The sequence below is a fragment of the Marmota monax genome, unplaced genomic scaffold (genome assembly GCF_021218885.2).
Source record: "Marmota monax isolate L192 unplaced genomic scaffold, Marmota_monax_Labrador192_F-V1.1 WCK01_AAM20220418_F8-fsc00071, whole genome shotgun sequence".
Classification (NCBI taxonomy): domain Eukaryota; kingdom Metazoa; phylum Chordata; class Mammalia; order Rodentia; family Sciuridae; genus Marmota; species Marmota monax.
In genome coordinates, this window is record NW_026695217.1 from 7,477,408 (window position 1) to 7,496,274 (window position 18,867).

At 48.8% G+C, this 18,867-nt stretch overlaps 1 protein-coding gene across 1 annotated transcript in view; it reads right to left on the reverse strand.

Annotated features, from left to right (window-relative positions):
* Nucleotides 1-13,833: 13,833 nt before the first annotated feature.
* Kcnk1 (potassium two pore domain channel subfamily K member 1) overlaps nucleotides 13,834-18,867 on the reverse strand; it is a 41,232-nt gene continuing 36,198 nt past the window's right edge. Inside the window, exons 2-3 of the mRNA XM_046432121.2 lie at nucleotides 16,976-17,371; nucleotides 13,834-15,033 (exon numbers count right to left, since the gene is read on the reverse strand). Of these exons, the coding sequence (XP_046288077.1) occupies nucleotides 14,777-15,033; nucleotides 16,976-17,371 (653 nt within the window). The 3' untranslated portion in view covers nucleotides 13,834-14,776. The remainder of the gene's footprint in view (nucleotides 15,034-16,975; nucleotides 17,372-18,867) is intronic.

An 18,867-nucleotide genomic window follows, 5' to 3' on the forward strand; every position in this document is an offset into this window, starting at 1 on the left:
AATGTTGTTTTCATCTCAGGAAGGGCTGGGGTGTACACCATCTGGAAAGACGGAAATGGCACTTTCCCACTGATATCCCTAGCCGACTTCTTTGGAGGCATTTTAAATAATAGAGGTTTCTGTGCTTGTATTATATTGAACTATCCATATTTATGAAATTGGAATCTTCAGGGGTCTGGGGAAAGGAGAAATCTGATTTCCCTCAGCTCCTGCTGATTCTGATGAATGCCCATTGGGCCCAGCAGCTTTGAATGGACCTGGGCTGACTGCGGCTATTCTCTGCAGAAGCCACACACCCCTCCCCATTTCTCAACCCCACAGAGATGACTCACAATAAAATTGGCCAGTCCTCCTCATGTACCCTCTTTCCTCCTCACTGGTTCCTTACCAAGCATTTAACTTGTTCGAGAACCTTCCATTCTTAAATCTGCCAGAAACCTTTCCTCAACCCCCAGCCTGGGTCATCGAAGGCCTAGTTTGGGTGGAGCCTGCCTTTGCCTAGCCTCCCTTCCTAGGGTGGGCTCTGCGCTCCTGACTCCTCCAAGGCCAGTCACTGTCCTTTGCTGGCAGCCACGAGCTTGCTTCTGGATGCCTACCTGCCCATTTCTTGGTAATGGGGACATATTCGTGCACACTCACGATTTGGTCAGTTTTGTTGTCCAGCATCTCCTTTCCCTTCCCTCCGCCTCTTCCTCTACCTTACTGGTCTCCCTTCTATTTTCATGAGGTCTCTTTTCCCCTTTTTTTCTCTCTAGCTTCCATGTGTGAGAGAAAGCATCTGGCCTTGACTTTCTGCATCTGGCCTACTTCCCTTAACATGATGCTCTCCAGTTCCATATGTTTTCCTGCAAATGACATAATTTTGTTCCTACATATAGTTGAATAAAATTCTATTGCATATCTATACTGCATTTCCTTTAAAAAGAACTAATGCCACTGCTCCTTAAATTATTCCATGATATAGAAGAGAAGGGACCCTCCCAAGCTCATTCCATAGAGTCAGTGTCACCCTGATACCAAAACCAGATAAGGTCACAGCACAGGAAAGAAAACTGCAGACCGTGTCCCTGAAGAACATAGACACTAGACCCTTGATAAGATATCAGTGAGTTGCATTCCATACCTGTGACCCTGAACTTCCACTTTTGGGGAACAGTATTGGCTTGCCTGACACGGTGACTCTCCAGTTCTTTTCCATTTTCTGAACATGGCCTCTCAGAGAATTAAATTCTCTCTTTTCTATCTGACCCTCAAAATCATGTTTCTGTCTCTCTTTTTCATCTCTTTGATTTTTATTTTGGAGATTTGCAAGCATGCATAAAAGTACAGAGGACAATATAATGAATTAGATGTCTCATGACCCCAGCTTAGCAATCATCGATATCCAACCACATTATATTTTTTTCTAGACATCATTCATTTCTTCCCTACCTGAGATTGCTTTGAAGCAAATCCCAGATGTTACTTATTCTTCAAATATTTCATAAAATATGAATAATTATTTCCAAGAAAACATAATGACAAGATAGTGATTTCAACAATAATTGCTACAATTCCTTAATATCCATCCCGTTTTATAATTCCCTCCTGCAGTTTTGTTTAAATTATTTTTTGAATTGATATCTAAGTAAGTACAGAGTCCTGGATGTGTCCCTTCCATTCTGGACCTAAGGGTCTCCTCAGATCTTCTACCCACCTCCCTTGTCTTTGTGCTGGGTGGTCGGTCCTGCAAAGGGCCCAAGGTCTGTGGTCTGGTGACTGCATTCCTGTGGCACTGTGGAGCCTGCTCCTCTGCTCCTGGAAACTCGTGGCTATGTACAGGGCTTGGTTAGATTCCTGTGGGTCTTGGAAAGGTGATGGGAGGTGGCATCAGAAGATACACAGCCAGTCTTCTCTCCTATAGCCACTGGGCTTGGGGGACTCTGTATTTCTTTTCTGGAAGTAGTTTTAAAAAGAGAAGTTTCTTTCACCCTGTGCTTGGTCATTCTGAGTTTTGAATGTACAAAAAAACAGGAGAGCTCCTTTCTTCCTCAGCCAAGTGTTCAAGAAGCAGAGACCTTCGTGTCCTCTGAAGACTCAAGGTGGGTTTAAGGGAATCATTAGTAATAACAGCTGAAGGACTGGGCAGAGCTGACTCACCTCAGCCATTTGCTGGATCTCAGCTGGCGACCACGTGGCCTCCCAGTCACATTCAGGCAACTCTCTGGGGTCTTTTACTTCTGATGTGACAGAATGTTCCTAATTCCTGCCCCAAGCTGAGTCAGTCAGGTCTGAAGCACTCGGGGATCAGTGAGGAGGAGGGAACGGGATCCAGCCTTCCAGGGCAGGGGGCTCACCACAACCCGCCCCCCTCAGCCTATCTCCGTCTTCTTTAGCACTGCCAGAATTTCTCTGTCAACGACACCATCAGAACCACTCACTTGGTGCCCCACCAGACACAGCCCACCAAGTCCCAGGAAAGCAGAAGCACGTGCACCATTGAAACATCTGAAACACAGACCTGCTTTCTTCTTTTAAAGTGCTTATTTCTGTAGAATATTCTAGCAGGTAAAACAACAAAGGTTTAACAGTCTCTTGGAGCGGTTCTTAAGCAGTTATGTCCCCAACTAGACACACAGTAATAATTTGCTTTTTCTGAACTTTGTTATAGCTATTAAATGGGGTTTTGTAAAGGAAGCCCTCGGCCTCCCTGAATCAGGGTCTCCAGAGCTCATGTAGACCTGGCTTCTTGCCACACTGTCACTTGGGTGAGATCCTGGGAGTCTGAACCTCTAATGCGCATTCTAGGTCAGGTCTTCGCAGTGTGAGTGTCAGAAATGAATTAAGCAAGATATAGGTGGCCTTGGCCCTCCAGTGGCTGGTGGCAAAGGAAGGCGCAGGTCCTGGCAGATTGTCCCCCTGCATGAACAGCCTCTTTCACTTAGCACAGTTGCCTCGGAGCAGGTCATTTCTATGGGTGCCATGAGCCTGGGAAGCCTTATCTTAGGCAACTCCCAGGGCCAAGATTTGCTAGATCTTGTGCCTGAGATCCACAACCGCATTCCCAATTGTCCTTGGCCTTCAGCTCTTCTGGGTTCTAAAAGCCCTGCCAAACCAACACTCATTAAGCCCAGAAAGGGAGCCCTGTGCACGAGGGCCATGTCCTTCAGCTCCATCCCTCTCGTGGTAACAGTTGGGATGAAGCTATCTCCCCACTTGATGGTCTAGTTACACATGGCAAGAAGTTCATTTTCTGCAATTTTAATATTTGCCAATGCTGCTGTACTACATTTTAAATAAGAGATGCTCAAAAACCTGTAACTTCCACCTGAATCCATTCCTGAGCTGACAGAAGGAAGAAGATTGGAGTGAGTTTAATTCATTTCTAACACTTCTTAGCTACATGAGTTTATTCCACTACTATTATGAGAAGTACCTATGTGATTTTAGGTAACCTATTCTACTATTCTTATAATTAGGGTTTTCTCCTGGAAATTAAGACAAATTATTTCATCAGGCAGGTAAGGAAAAGATTTTAAAACACCAGTCAAAAATGCCAGGCACCCAGTAGGTGCTCAATAATTATTAGCATCCTCCTGATATTGACCTTGGGAGGCGGACATTAACCATCTGTTAGAGATAAGACAACAAAGATCCAAACAGGGAAAAAAAGAAAAAAGCCCCCAATTCCATTTGGGAATAGCAAGGGCTTCATGGGGTCTGCGGAAGGATTAAATGAGACAGCATGCGGAATTCACCCAAACTGGGCCTGGCATAGAGTAAGAAGGCCCTCAGGCATAAACTGCATAGACACAGGATTTTTGTCTCTTCTGTTCATTTCTATGTCACAAACATCTAGAACTGTGTCTGCTGCGTTATAAGAATTCGATGTGTGTTGTCCATAAAATAGTCGTTTCCTATCCCCATTCCGATGTCTCGTTCATTGTGAATCTGATCCTAACACATTTCTATTGCTCATGTGTCTTCTTCTATCTTGGGTGGACATCCAGCTCACTCTCACCAGACAAAATAAGCGAGGCTTATTGATGGTTCTCAAACGCAAAGGGGCCTGCAAAACTGTTCAATAGCAACATGCAAGATCCATCCAGACGGAAGAGAAAGACACCGCATGAGGCAGCCCAGCCCCGCGGGGGAAGGAGTTGGGGAAACATGGGGATTGAACGGCATTATCAAAGGGAGCAGCTTTAAACAACAGCAGAAGAATTCAGAAATGGATGTCAAGTTGGTACAGAGCAGGTGGTGAGGCAGAAAGGAGGGGAAGGAAGAGAAAATCAGAAACAGCAGGGATGAAGCCGTGACTGGCACCAGCACAGGCTGAGGTGGGAGCTGGCCCCAGCCCAAGACGAGGCTTTCAGGGCACCTGCTGATCTTGAGCTTGATCAGGACAAATGGGGATGGAGATGGTGCCAACGTTGGCAGAAAATAGAGGAGAATGCAGAGGGAACCTGAGGAGGTGGTAAATTTAGTCAGTCAGATGGGTGGGGAGCCCGAGGCCCGGCCATGCACATACACTCTGCGTTCTGGCTCGGTAGTCACATGGGGTCCTGGCCATGGGGCAGCACCGTCATGGAACCCGCTCGGTTGGTAAGATGTGGTGGAAGGCTGCGTGTGGAGGTTCTTCCCACTTCCATGGCCTGCTGCATTTCCCCTAAATACCTTGAAAGAATAAGCAATAGAAGACCTTGCAGAATATGATCCTTCCCAGACGTCAGACACTAAGCAGTTTCTAAAGGGACACAGGACCCTGGAGAGGTCGACTCGCCCCTCAAGGTGTGGATTTGTTGAGTAGTTGAGTCAGAGATGAGTGTGCAGATGCCCCAGGAAACAGTGAGGAGCCAGACTCCAGTCAGCACATGACCTGTGGGAACTGCAAACTGGTAGAGACTTTGATCACTCACCTTTAACATTGAGAGAAAATATAAATCATGACATTGCTGTCAGAAGAAAGACTTGCCTCACAGAACCTGTATGGTAAGTTTCACCGGCTACATCGACACATTAACCAGACAAGAAATGTGAGGCTCCTGGACCAAACAGCCCACTGCTCCTGAAGCAGCTCGGCAGCACTGGACCTCAGGCCCCGGTTCCCCAAGGGATGACCCGATGAGGCCAGAGGATCACGTATGCAGGGGCACTCAGAAGGGGAACCCGTTGGGAGACTCTGAGCTCACACAGGTGGTTGGCCCAGCTGCCTTCCCTGTCTCTGGGGCCTGAGGGCAGGGAGAAGGAGAGGAACTCTGGAGAGACTAGAGGAATGTCCCTCGCAGAAGGCTCCAGGGGATAAGATTTCAAATGCCTCCAGAGAAGTGCCCAATCTCTAACTTCCAAGGCTCGCTTGCGGTGGCTCTTCCTCCTGTGCCCAAAACGCCAGACCATAACAATGCAGAGGAGGAAAGGGTTAGTGTGGCTCAGTGTCAGAGATTTCAGTCCATGGCGGCCTGGCTCCACAGCACTGGGCCCTGGGTGAGGCAGGACATCATGGCGGAAGGGTGTGGCAGAGGACAGCTGCTCAGCTCATGGCAATGGGACCCTGAGAGAGAAAAGGGGAGGTCAGGGGGAAGACAACCCCTTCCAGGGCATGCACCCAGTGACCTGCTTCCTCCAGTTAGGTGCCACCTCCCAGGAGTCTACTCAGCGTCGATGGGTTGATTCACGTGAGGCCAGAGCCCTCATGATGCAGTTATTTCCTAAAAGCCCCGCATGTGAGCTTGGGGAACTTTCCAGATCTGAACCACAGCAGCCACTCAGTGACACTTTAACTCAGGCTGCCAGGAATTGTGCTCCCTGGGGTCTGCAGATGTGCCTGGAGGAGTATTCCCCACTCTGCAGAACTGATGTGAGTTAATAGTGGAACCAGCCTGTCACTTCCCTAGGACCACGCCCATCTTGAAATATCTCTTCTTCTGTGGTATTTGGGCAGTCCTCCCTCTGCCCACACAATTTACCTCTCTCCACACTCCACGTGGTTTTCGCCTGTTCTTCCTAGGGTCTTCGAACTCCTAGAGTCTCCTCCTGGAACTCCAGGGCCAGCTGGGTGTACAGTAAGCAGAGGGCTCCTTTCCTGAAACCCCACACTTATTTCCAGGATCCAAACACCCACTCACAATGCCTGCTCTCTTTACACACAGGGATTCCACTTTTCCTTACAAGGTTTTAGGTGAAGGAAAAGAAGCCGTTTTGCAGAGTCTTCCAAGAGCAAAAATTTTCATTTTGATGGAATCCAATTTATCAATTCTTCCCTTTTTGGCTCATGCTTTTGATGTGGAGCTTAAGAATTCTTTGCCTGGTCCTAGATCATAAGAATTTTTTTCTAAATTATTGTAACTCAAGGTTACACCCCAAAGTCCAGGATCCATGTGTAGTTAATTTCTTTGTAACACGTAAAACCAAGATCAAGGTCAAGGCTTGGTTCTTGTCTGTGGGTGCCAATTGCTCAGCATTGTGTGTTAAAAAGGCCATCTCTCTCCCTCGAACCATTTCTACACTTTACGGCTGGGTTCACTGCTCTGTCCTGCACCTCAGTGTGTCTATCTTTTTACCAATACATACTATCTTGATTGGCTCTACGATAAATCTTGCCATATGGTAGACTGAAAGGTAGATTCCTTTCTATTGATTCTCCTTCAAAAAACTAAAGCTATTCTAGTTCATTTCCATTCACCTGAAGCTAATCCTACCTATGTTTACAAAATATTTTGCTGTGTTTTGAAAGATTTGTTTTAACCTTGTGTATCCATTTGGGGGAGAGGTGACATCTTCACCATTCTGATTTCCCAGTTCACAAACAGGGCAAACTCTCCGTTTATTTTTATTGACTTGTTTACTTCAACAGCTTTTTTTACTTTTCAGCATACAAGTCCTGCCCATGTTTTGTTAGATTTATACCTCGTATTGCATATTGCATTTTTATTTTGAAAAACTGCATGCCATTTTTAAAATTTTAACTTATGTGTTACTTGCTAACACATAGAATACAGGTGATTTTTGTGTATTTATCTTGTGACCTGTGACTTTGCTGAGCTCACTCAGCAGTTGTAGAAGACATTTTTGTGGTGATAAGATACATATGGCATAAACCTCATCATTTTAGCAATGGGACAGAGAGCATGCTCACTTCGTGGCTCTGAGGCTCCCACAAGCATTTGGAACTCTGTTGCAGAGAGAAGGCTTGTGCTCATCTTGCTGCCCAGTGGAATGTCCCCCAAAGGCACAAGTGTTAAGGACTGGGATGGCACCATTGGAGGGAGGTGGAGCCTGAGGGCCTAGAGAGAGGTCTTTAGGTCACTGGGATGTGCCCTCAAAGGGGACTGTGGGACTCTGCTCTCTTCTCTCTTTGCCCCCTGGCCCATGAAGCCACAGGAGTGGCTCTACCCATCCACTCCTGTCATGATGTGCTGTCCTGCCGAGGGTCGAAGCAATGGGGCCAGCAGGTAATGACTGGAACCTCTAAAGCTGTGGATGGGTGAAGTCCTTCAAGAAGTGGAGAAGGTTGTATTTGTTCTAATCCAAGGAAGATGAGCCTAACATGCTGAAGAGGTGAGAGCCTGTCTGGCATTACCCAGCACACAGAGCTGGACTTGCTGAGAGCACAGGTGGACGCCTCTAGGCTTCTTGGTGCATGTATGGATGGAAACAATTGTCCTCCGGCTAGGGACATTCCCCCCAGAAGGACAGCCCCAGAAAGAGCCACACACCATGGTTCTGAAGCATTCTCTAGCACCTTGAAGGAATGTTCTCCTTAGCACAGTTTGCACTATGATTTTAGGTAGACAAAACTGGGAAATGCTGTGTGAATTTCGTAGAGTAACTAAGTCTGCTCATTATGAAAGAACTCGTGTGTGGTGAGGTCCATGCAGAACCACGGCCCACTGGATATGATTCATCCTTCTTTGATGGTCACAGGGCACTCAGGCCTCCTGCTCAGCCCCCTGGGATGCTGTGGACACTAATTATCACTGAGCAGCAGGGGCCAGAAAAAGTCAATTCCTCGTTTATGGCTCATTTGTCATTACCTGGATATGTGTGGATGTTAAGGGACAGCATTTAAATAGTGACGAAACAAAAGAAGGTGTTGGCTTAGCACTCTGCAGGCCAAGAATCTCCCACGGCAAGTGATTGAAAATGAGCTTCACTCTGATCAGGTCCTGCTCCAGACAGAGGAGGCCGCTCTCCCTGCAGGCTCGGGGGCCACCGCCTGAAGCCTGGGATTGCAGCAAGGCCAGCCAACCTCATGTCAGTGTGCAGGGTGGTTTGGATGGACAGACATTTTTAGACATAGATACATTTGGCAAGTAACTTCTCCAGTTAAATGAGATAGAATAAATATAATAAACATCCAAAAGCAGAATTGGCTCTGCAATCAGCCAAAAACGTTCACCAAATTACCCTTCTGAAACTAAGACCCTGACCACATAATCATGTGGTAGAATGGCATTAGGGGTGTGTGTGTGTGTGTGTGTGTGTGTGCACGCGCGCGCGCACAGCCCTGGATTTCAGTCAGGATGCAAATATATTCAGATTATGGCCAAATCTGTCAGAAGGTCAAGGAGACCGATGTCTTTTGCACCTGATGTTCAGTCACACTGCTGGGGCATCTGCCAGGCCCCTCTGCTCCAAGCACTAAGGTTCCTTGGTTCGGTGCCCACCCTGGCAGCCTCTCCTGGTCTCCCCATTCAGGTTGGGTGTTCACTGAGCACAAGGTCCTCTCAGAGTGGGATTCAAGGTCCTTTTCATCAGCCCTGTGAATACTTTTCTTCTGATTGTCAGGCTCTGTGTGAGGTGCTTTGTCCACGTGATCTCCTTCCATCTTTGTGAAGTCTTCATTATGCCAACACAGCAAAGCACATGTTTTTTTTTTTTTCACTACTATATTGACACTCTATTGGTACTTTGGTTGCCAATATTATCATTACTGAATGTGTAAATGCTCTAATTTCTACACTCAGAGTGGTTTTTACACAAGCCTGGCAGCTGGATTTTGTTATGATGCGTGCGGAGCCAGGGTCTGTGCTAATTGCTTTTCTGCATATCACTAAAACCTGAACCCAGGGGATCATGGGGAAGAGGAAGCAGAGAAGCTTGACAGAGGCCCCACAACCAGAGCAAAGCCCAGGCATCAGACCCAGGTCCCCGCTCTGCCGGTGCCCAGCTGTGGCCTTCACCTTGGCCTGTGCTGGTCTCCTTCTGCCCATTGTGGTTTGGGTCTCAGATGCCCCCAAAGGCTCACGTCCTGAGGGCTTGGTCCCCAGTGCAGCAGGTCGAGGTGGGGCTCTGAAGCCACTGGACCCTGGGGCTCTGGCCTCGACAAGGGCTAACCTGGGTGGATTGATAACCTGATGGTGTTATTGAGAGCTGCAGTAGGTGGGGCCTAGTCGGAGGCTGTAGGTCACTGGGGCCTTCTCTGGGGGGGTAGATCTCACCCAGCCCCTTCCCCTCTCTCTCTCTCCCTCTCCCTCTCTCTCCCTCTCCCTCTCTCTCTCTCCCTCTCTCTCCCTCTATCCCTCCCTCCCTCTCTCTCCTTCTCTCTCTCCCTCCCTCTCCCTCTCTCTCTCTCTCTCTCTCCCTCTCTCTCCCTCTATCCCTCCCTCCCTCTCTGTCTCTCTCTCCCTCCCCACCCTCTCTCTCTATCTTTCTCTCCCATCAGCTGCCAGGAAGTGAGCAGTTTTCTTCCCACAGCACGAACCAGCCCACCACAAACTGAAACTACGAACCAAAATAAATCTTCCTGCTCTGTTCATGTCAGGTATTCAGGTCACAGTGACAGAAAGCTGACATGACCTCCAAGGATCAGCTGCCCCACAAACCTTTCCTCTCCATCCCAACATTGAAGGCCCTCGTCTTCTTGTGAAGTGGTCCTTGTTTTGCTGACACTGCAGGACAAGGTCAGCCCTGGAATTGACTGACCTTGTGCTGCTAATTGGGTCGGATTTATTCTCCTTGACAGCAGCTGGTGGAGGGGATGTGTCTGCCCAGCCCAGTCTCCTCAGATTTCTCTGCATTTCTCATCTCATCTACTGACTTGGGAAGTCCCTCTTCTTGTCACACCTGACCTCTGACACATGCAGTGGGCTTGGGTCTCACGAGAACTAAACCCTTTGATAGTTGACTGGTTCGGACTTTGAAGCACAGGCTTCTGAGGCGACCCTTCACCACCCCTGCCTGCTGATGGGGTCCTGTGTATGATCCAGGAGGCTTGGGGTCATGGAGGTACCCAAAGGAACTGGGAGCGACAGGTCAAAACTTAAGTGTGCACACGATGTGGGATTTGATCTTCTCCCCACCTGTTCACCTAAAAGGGCAGCGGTTCTCCCGAGCCAGGCACTGCTTAGAATGAAGACAGTTAGGGAGGCTGAGGCTTTGAGAGGAGTTTGGAGGCTGAGATGGGATCTGTTTTCTTTTCCGCAGACGGAGCATCACCTCCCCAGGGGCCTCTGTCCTCTTCCCCCACCAGTGACACCTCTGTCTTCAGCTCACGCATGGAGCAGTCAGGAAAAGCATGTGCACTTCCAGCACTTCCCAGGGTCTGAGTGGCTCTGGGTGGCCTGTAGTGACCCTGAGCTCTCGGGTGTCCTGTTCTAGGGGAAACGAGCAGACGGGGTCCGACCTCTGGCAATGGGGGAGCCACTCTGCCCTCTGTGGCTGGGTACTTGGCAGCTCACACAGCCACTTGCTTCTCCCTTCCTGGGGCATCGTCAAGGACGCCCGAGGTCATTGGCGAGGTGCAGGTCACCTGGGAGTGAGAAAACGGGCCGAGGTTGTTAGGCTCTTGTCTTTGAGTGAGTCCCTCCACCGAGATCTGGCGGTGCAGCTGCATTCTGCATTCCCACAGGCCAGCTGCCAGCTTGTCCTTGAAGCCAGTGCCCTTCTCAGAGAGTCAGTCACTGCTGGGGCCACAGGTGTCAATACCTGGCACTGCCACAGCGCTGCACTTCACCTGTTCCTCGGTGGGGCATGCAAACCCAGGACAGCACACCCCGCACCCAGGGGACCCGCCATCTGTGGTTCCAGGCACCTACCACTGCAGGAAGCCACCCGTGAATTACATGAGGGTCTCTTCTCTGTATGGAGGCCAGGGAGATTCAGGGTTGGCACTGTGGACTCTCTGTGGCCACAGATTGCCCATGCATGTGACCTGTATCTCCCCTCTGCTAGAAGATCCCTCCAAGTAGCTCTGGAGACGGGAGTGCACTAGGAACTGGACAGCCCACCATTAGCCCTTTTGGGTGAACAACGTTCAGTGGAAGGCCTTGATGTTCTGGGTATAAATAAAGCAGGTGAGGGCTCCATTTTGCCAGAGTCCAGAAGCTAGAGTTGCCTGGTCGGCTTGCCCGTGCCTCCCCCACTTTTGAAACTACTTTCTGCATCCTGTGGTTTTTTTCATTGTTCTGTTTTTCCTGGCTTTTATTTCTCAGCCATCCCATGCCACCAAGGAGAACCCCATTTCCACGGCCCGCAAGGGAGGTGGGAGAGACACCCGGGTCTTGGAATGTATCCCTCAAATCTTTTCTTACAATATCTCCTTAAGCAGAGGACATTAGGCAGTTTAACTTGTTATGGAAACTATGGAAATAACACTAAAATAAATGTGCTGCCCTCAGGCTAGCCTCTTTAATGCCTGGTTCTGCCCTGTCAGGTTTCTGTATGTGTGAGTCAGCTTTGTGTGGCTGTGACAAAATGCCTGAGGTAAATAATTTAAAAGAGTAAATATTTACTTTGGATCACTGTCTCAGAGGTTTCAGCTCATGATTACTGGGATGTTTTAGATCAAACCATAAGGCTGTCCTTCCTGTAGGCATCAGAAGTGATTGCTCAGCCCATGTGCAGCAGAGGGGTCCATTCCTGCCACAGGTGAGCATTCCCATGCACATCTCAGGTTGACCTGAGAGGCCTGAGGCCACGCCCCCTGCTTACACATAGCCATTTCCCTTCCGCTTCTCAACCTCATCATGATGCAGATAAGAGGCCCTGTGCCAGGACTCCAGCCCTGCACTCTTTGGACCTTCCAGGAAAATAATTGTGAACCAAGTAAATTTTTTTCTTATATATAACTGAGACTCAGGTGTTTTGTTACAGCAACACAAAATGGATTGAGACACAGCAGCTCATAAACAGAGTGGTATAGGCCAAGCTTCATCTGCTCACAGGCTGCGGGCCTGGTCAATCTTTCTTACCAGATTCTTGCAGAGACTGCGTGCATCCCTTGGTCTATCCCAACTTGTGGGTTTCTGGGAGGCTGAGGTCACACACGCTGAGATACTCTGTTCTCTTCCACATGCGGTGCTTGTGCAACTTCAAAATCTGCGTCCCTGCAACATGCATGGCCTCCTGATGCATGTGGAGCAGCATCCCCCTCAGGACAGTGGATTTGCCGCATTTCCATACTGAGGCACTGGTGGGATCCTGGTCACTCCATCTGGACACTGGCACTCTGCAGGGGACCCTGAATCCAGCTTATGCTCACAGTCCAGAAAGCTCCCATGCTGACATCACCTCCCTCTGCTCACCCTCACCTGTGGCTAGAGGGAGGCACTGCACTGCCACCACCCACCCCTCCCGCACCCCAGCAGCCTGGTTTCTGTTCTGTGAGAAGCTGATGGTGCTCCTCCTGCTGACCCAGCTCACTTCTCCCTGGGGACCAAGGTCAGTACCTGTCCAGCTGGGCAGATGCCCTCCCAGCATTTCTCCACCCTGGGTGGAGCTTGCTTCAGCCTTGCGGCTCACTCTTCACATCAGGAGCAAGCCGCTGAAGGACACCAAGGTTCCACGCATTCTCTGCACGTTCATGCCAGAAGGGCCCCGGACTCACCGACCAACGGCACCTGGACCCTGAAGTCACCCTGCCTGTGTTCCTCATTCTCTGAACTTTGGCCTCCCTTCTGCCTTAAAGCTGGACAGCTGCGGTGAACTAGCCATTTCCTCCCGTACTGCCCAATGCAGGACGCCCTCCACGGTCACCCAGGGCCCCTGTGCGGCACTGTGCAGACCTCAGGGCTGCCTCTGCACCACCCTTGCCCTCTCAGGCCCAGCCAGGCCACCACTCCTGCTTCTGTTCTCCCAGGAGGCACCCGGCTCTCCTCCACTCCCATCTGCCCTGAGACCCCTTCCCCATGGAGTCATGGCCGGGACGGAAGAGAAGTGCCCACGAGGCAGCACGACCCAGATCCGCAGCACAGGGAAATCCTGCTGATGACATGGAGTGGCACTGGGGCTGTGGGGTGGAGGTGACTGATATTACCCCAAACAGGGCTCTGCTGGGAGTCGGGGACACCCCTGGAGGATGACACACAACGACTTGCTCGCGGAGGCACGCAGTGCAGAGGGTGGTCACTGAGGAGCAGAAGGCATGATTGCTCATCAGCAGGACCTAGGAAAACCTCTGGGGCAGCAAGCAGGACCCTGAGGACTCACTTAGTGGGCACTGGACATTTGTTATCATGCAGGGCTTCCTAATCGTCCCTTCTGTGACTTTTCATAGTGTCCCGGGTACCTCATTTACCAGCCACCTCTATGGATTCTGTAGAGAAGCATACACTCGCACTCACACATGCACACTCACACATGCACACTCACACACACGCACTCACTCGCACTCACACATGCCCTCACCCGCACACAAACTCACACACACATCCTCACATGCGCCCTCACACACAAGCACTCATACAGACACACTCACACACACACTCACACACATGCACTCACACACACACTCATCCACACATACTCACACATGCCCTAACACAACACACTCACACACACTCACACACACACACACACACACACACCCTCACACATATGCACTCACACACATATATATTATATACACAAAAGGAAGTATTGGATATATTAATGCACAGGATTGCGAACAGCAGAGATTTTTATTTATTTTAGCTTTTAAATGTAAAATCCTCAGATTAGTGTGACATAAGTGAGTATCTGGGATCTTCATGTCCAAGTTCTGTGCTTTAGACCTGGTGGCTGTGAATCACAACGGGCCCTCAAAACAAAACCTCTCAGCCTTTTGATGAATCCTGCTTTTTCTTGCTTGATCTCGTCCACAGAAGTGTTGGCAAACCTCCTGGACATTTGAGGTCACACTCCTACGAAAGCAGCACATTCAGGGTGACAGATGCTACGGGCATTCACTCTTATACTTACTATCCCCCTCATCTTATTGTGGCAATTCTGGATTCTTTAGTATAAAGATAATCAAGAGCAAAACTATCTACATTCTGGGGTTAAGAAGTCCAGTGGGACCTGGTGACCTAACTGTATATATAAATCTATTTGTACTTTCGCTGTACATAGTTAATGGTAACCTAGTCATTATAAATAGTAAGTTTAACTTAGATACTATAAAAATAATCATTTTGGATGGGCACATGCAAACTGGTACACTTAAACCTATTTATAAAAGGCATTTTTTTGTTTTAAATATAAATGTTGCTATTTAGCCATCAACTCAATGATTTAAATGCAAACCCCAAAGTTCCCAGTTAAAAGTATAAAATCTGCTTCTACTCAATGCGGCACACGGCTTCGAGTATTCTTCTCCTGTTACTCAGGTCTAGATGGTTTTGTGGTATGTGAAATACAGGTGTATGCTTGGTCTCCCCAGATATCAGACACCCCTCCAGAGTCAAAGCTACTTTTGCTCCACATTTTTAAAATATTGCAAACTGTAGGTGCCCTTAAGAAGGCCTCATCTTGACTTTCCATTTTCCTGGAAGTGGACACACCCGGCCTGCTGCTGCAGGAGGACCCACCCAGCCCAAGCTCAGTGGCCTGCAGAGCCATCTGCACAGGCAGATGGAGTGGCCACAAAGGGCTCATTTTGCTTCTGATCCTCCTTCAAGCCGGCTGCCTGGTCTGTGATGGAGGAGAAAGACAGCTGGTCATGCTCCATAATGTGCACCTGATCTTCATCCTTGTCTTTCTTCACGTAGAACATTTTTCTGAATTTCTTCAGCTCGTGGAGCTCACAGAAGGTTTCCAGAACCACCAACATGGCAATGAGGCCCAGCAGCAGGTAGCCTGCGTGAGAAGGATAGCATCTCAGTGCAACCCAGTCACAGGCGAGCCCCGAACTCGTGCTGACCTGCCTCCCATCCCTGCCACAGAAAAGCTACAGAATGGGATGATTTGTTTCTAGGAAAGTTTGAAGACCATGGCTCAAAGAGGAACTGCACAGAAAAGGAGGTGAAGAGGGGTTTACCCTTCTACTAGCTGGAATTATTCAAATCACAGGCTGCAATTTTTGAGGGAAAAAAACATTGGCGCTAATGGGGCCCCTCCAAGTGTGACCTCCCACCAGGAGGGCTCCACCTCTGCCCTAACTCAGGATCACAAAGCCTGTGGCATGTTAGGAATGCTTGCAACTTACCATGGGCACCTTTTTAAAGCATGCAATATCCTTATCATTATTTCCCACTACAGAATAAGAAGTTTAGTGACAGCAATTACTTCTTAAGCTAAATTAAGATTCCATAAACTAGGTAGATTACCTAAAAAACATGTCCACATTGTAACAAGAGATAAATGTTATGCAAGGATTTGGTACTACGTGAAAAACGGAAGAAGATAAACTGTTGGACAAACTGAGAAGACAATTCATCCAAGAAAAGAGTGTAGCTGGTAAGTATAATCAGAAATATTATACTTCCCTAAGTCATGAAAATAAAAGATAATTATCTGTTACATGAAAAAAAGTTAAGATAATGTTTATTTTGCTATCAAATTCACTTACAGAAAAAACAGCACTATAACTCTACTGGCCACGGCCGCCCCAAAAGGACTGAAACCATTGGGCTCAGATAGAGCCGGTGACTGTGTGGACCCATAACACCATTCGGAGAGCCCGGAACAATATGTTCTGAGCCACAGAAAAGCATATTCCTGTTGGGCCAGCAACGCCACTTCTTGGAAATACATGAAAGTTCAAAAAGTATTTTAAAAAGTGTCTTCTGTAATGTTATCTATAACACTCCCAAATTAGAAGCCACCTAAATAGTCAACAACAGAGACATGGAGAGATGATGGCGTGGCCCCGTGGTGGATCACAGATGCCACAAACAACACTTAGGGGATGGGGAACCATGGGCCTGCGCCTGCTGAGCTGCATGTGGCCTGGCACTGCTGGAAGCTCTGCAGACTCTTGAGTGACATCCCTGTTCTTGGTGAGCCCACAGTTTAATGTAATGGTTAATACAGACACAGTTCAACTAAGCATTTGTGGCACTGAGATGACAGGACAGGCACACATGAGTGCCAGAGTTTCCACTCTGATCTCCTAGAGGACATGGGCTGAGCAAGTCACAAACGGGAAGATCCTGGAGGGGGCAGAAATGGGAACCGCGTGTCCATCACGACTGCAGACAGGGAAGGCCGCACAGCAAGCAGCTTCTCCAAGTGGGTGACTGCATTTTCCCAGATATTACATAAAATTTAAAACTGAAATTATTTAAAAAGTTATGAGTCACTGGCCATTTGAATTTTCATGCCTATTTTATTTTCTCCATATAATATTCTGGAAACATTCAACATCCAATAATTTCTTCAAAAAGAACCAGATGGACAAAGGAGATAAATGACCATTTTAAGAAATTCCTGGTAAACAGTGGTGGGCTCTACCCAAGGCCTCACTCCCTTGTGCTCCCTTAACAGAGTAGAGCAACTTGCTTCATTAAAAGTTGGGCATCAAGCATGTCCTGTGTGGCTTGTTTTAATACAGCACTGTCTAAGGCCTAAACATTATTGATCAGTAGTTGTAAGGTGCCAGGGGAAAATAAATAGGTAATAAGTGTTCTGCAGAAAGAATTTTTATGGGAATCATGAAAGAAAATAGCATGGGAAGATGGCAAAAGTGGAAGACCAGCTAACCCACGAGGAAGCACCCCGAGCGCTTCTGGGTGACTACTGGGGGGTGGAGTGCAGGTGGTAAGACAGACCTGAGGGGCAGCCTGGGTGTGATACTCACAGGTGATCCCGATCTTGTAGAGCTCTCTGAATTTCTGGTTGTAGCCCTCTCCAGGAACGTAGTCCCCGAGGCCAATGGTGCTCAGGGAGATGAAACAAAAATAGAAAGATTCCAGGAAGTTCCAGTCGTCCTCCAGGACGGAGAAGACCGCAGCCGGGATGAAGAAGAAGCAGGACACAGTGATGAACCCGAGGAGGACAGCGTGGACGATAGCCACCACCTGCTTGGAGAAGCCCCAGCGGATGTGGAAGTAGAGGACAGGTCTGCGGGTGACATGCACAGTGACACGCTGGACCACGGCCGTCAGGAACAGGAGGGTGAACGGGATGCCTATGACGGAGTAGATGATGCAGAAGGCCTTGCCCCCATCAGACAGGGGCACGGTGTGGCCATAACCTGCAAGGGGAAAGAAAGGGGGACAGGTGAGCTGAAGCCGGGGAGCGGGAAATGGGTTGTGCTTTGGGTTTTGGTGCTGAGGATGGAACCCAGGGCCTTGCACATGCTCTTCCACTGAGCGACTTCCAGGCCCAGAAGATAAAATGTTTTTAAGTGACATGTGTCTACTGTCCCCCTCATCCCTCAAACAGAAGAAAATCGAGAGACTCTAGGTCTGGTGCCGTTAGGTCAGTAGGATCCATCCGTGGAGGCCAGACTCCTGGGAGGCCCACCACTCTGTAACCTGACCAGATCGTCCCACAACCTGCCCCTGTCTGGCTGAACAGAAAGAGCGTGCTGAGCTGCAAAGCAGGAGAAAAGCTCAGCGTGGGACCCCCTTGCCCAGCATGACACAACCTCTGCTCCCAAGGACACTCATAGTATCACACCCAGTCCACCCACTTCCAAAACACATGACTCACCGGACATTGTGACCAGAATGAGTGACAAATAAAGGTGTGTGTGGAGAAGTGGCCCTCAGGAGGCAGTGGGAGGGGTGGACTCCACTAAGATAGGGAATGGGAGGGCAGAAATGAGGCCAAAGCTCGTGGTCATGGGCCAGCATTGCTTCTAAAGTGTCCCGCCCTGTCACCTGGCCCCAGGGAACACTCAGACACCTGCCCCTTCCCCCTTGTCACTTCCACACATTCATAGATGCCATCAATTCCCAAAGAAGCATCAAGACAATTCCATTAGGGGCAGTGGTCACAACGGATGCCTGTTTCACTTCTGGACAGTCTCAATCATTCCCACATGGCCACACAAGCGACTCTTCATCCAACCAAAGCCAGCAGGAGGGAACCTGGCCAGCCCGAGGCTCCCAGGGTTCTAGGAGCTCAAGGGCACTTCATGGGAAAGCCCCAACCTGTCCAATGAGGCAGCTCAGGACACTTTGCCAACTAAGTGCATATTTTAAAAAATGAAATTGGATTCTGAAAAAACTGATCTGCGAATGTAATTGAAAAGTGGTTTCAAAATTGAATCTTGAAAATGTGTTTTGCTCAACTACATGTGCAAATTCTTTGCTTCATGCCTGATATGAAGCAAAGGTCTAGGTAATTATTCTTTGATTATCATTATTATCTTTGGGTCCTAGGGACTGATACCAGGGATGCTTTACCACTTACACCCCTAGTCTTTTTTATTTTACATTTTGAAACAGAGGTAAGTTGCCCTGGCTGGCTTCAAACCTGTGATCCTCTTGTCTTGGTCCACCAGGGTTCTAGATGTGGAACACCATGCCCACCCAGCCGCTTCCCGGGTTATTCTTCATACGCTGCCCCCAGGCACAGTTTGTGAGTGAACTACAGCAGGTCCTCCTGTCCACTGGAATCATATGCAAACACGTTCATCCTCCAACTTGAGCATTTTTGTGTGGAGATTCCAGAGCTTAGATTCTCAAAGGAGGACCGTGTCCCCCAGGGGTCAGGAACCACTGCTCCGAGCCTCAGTGTCTG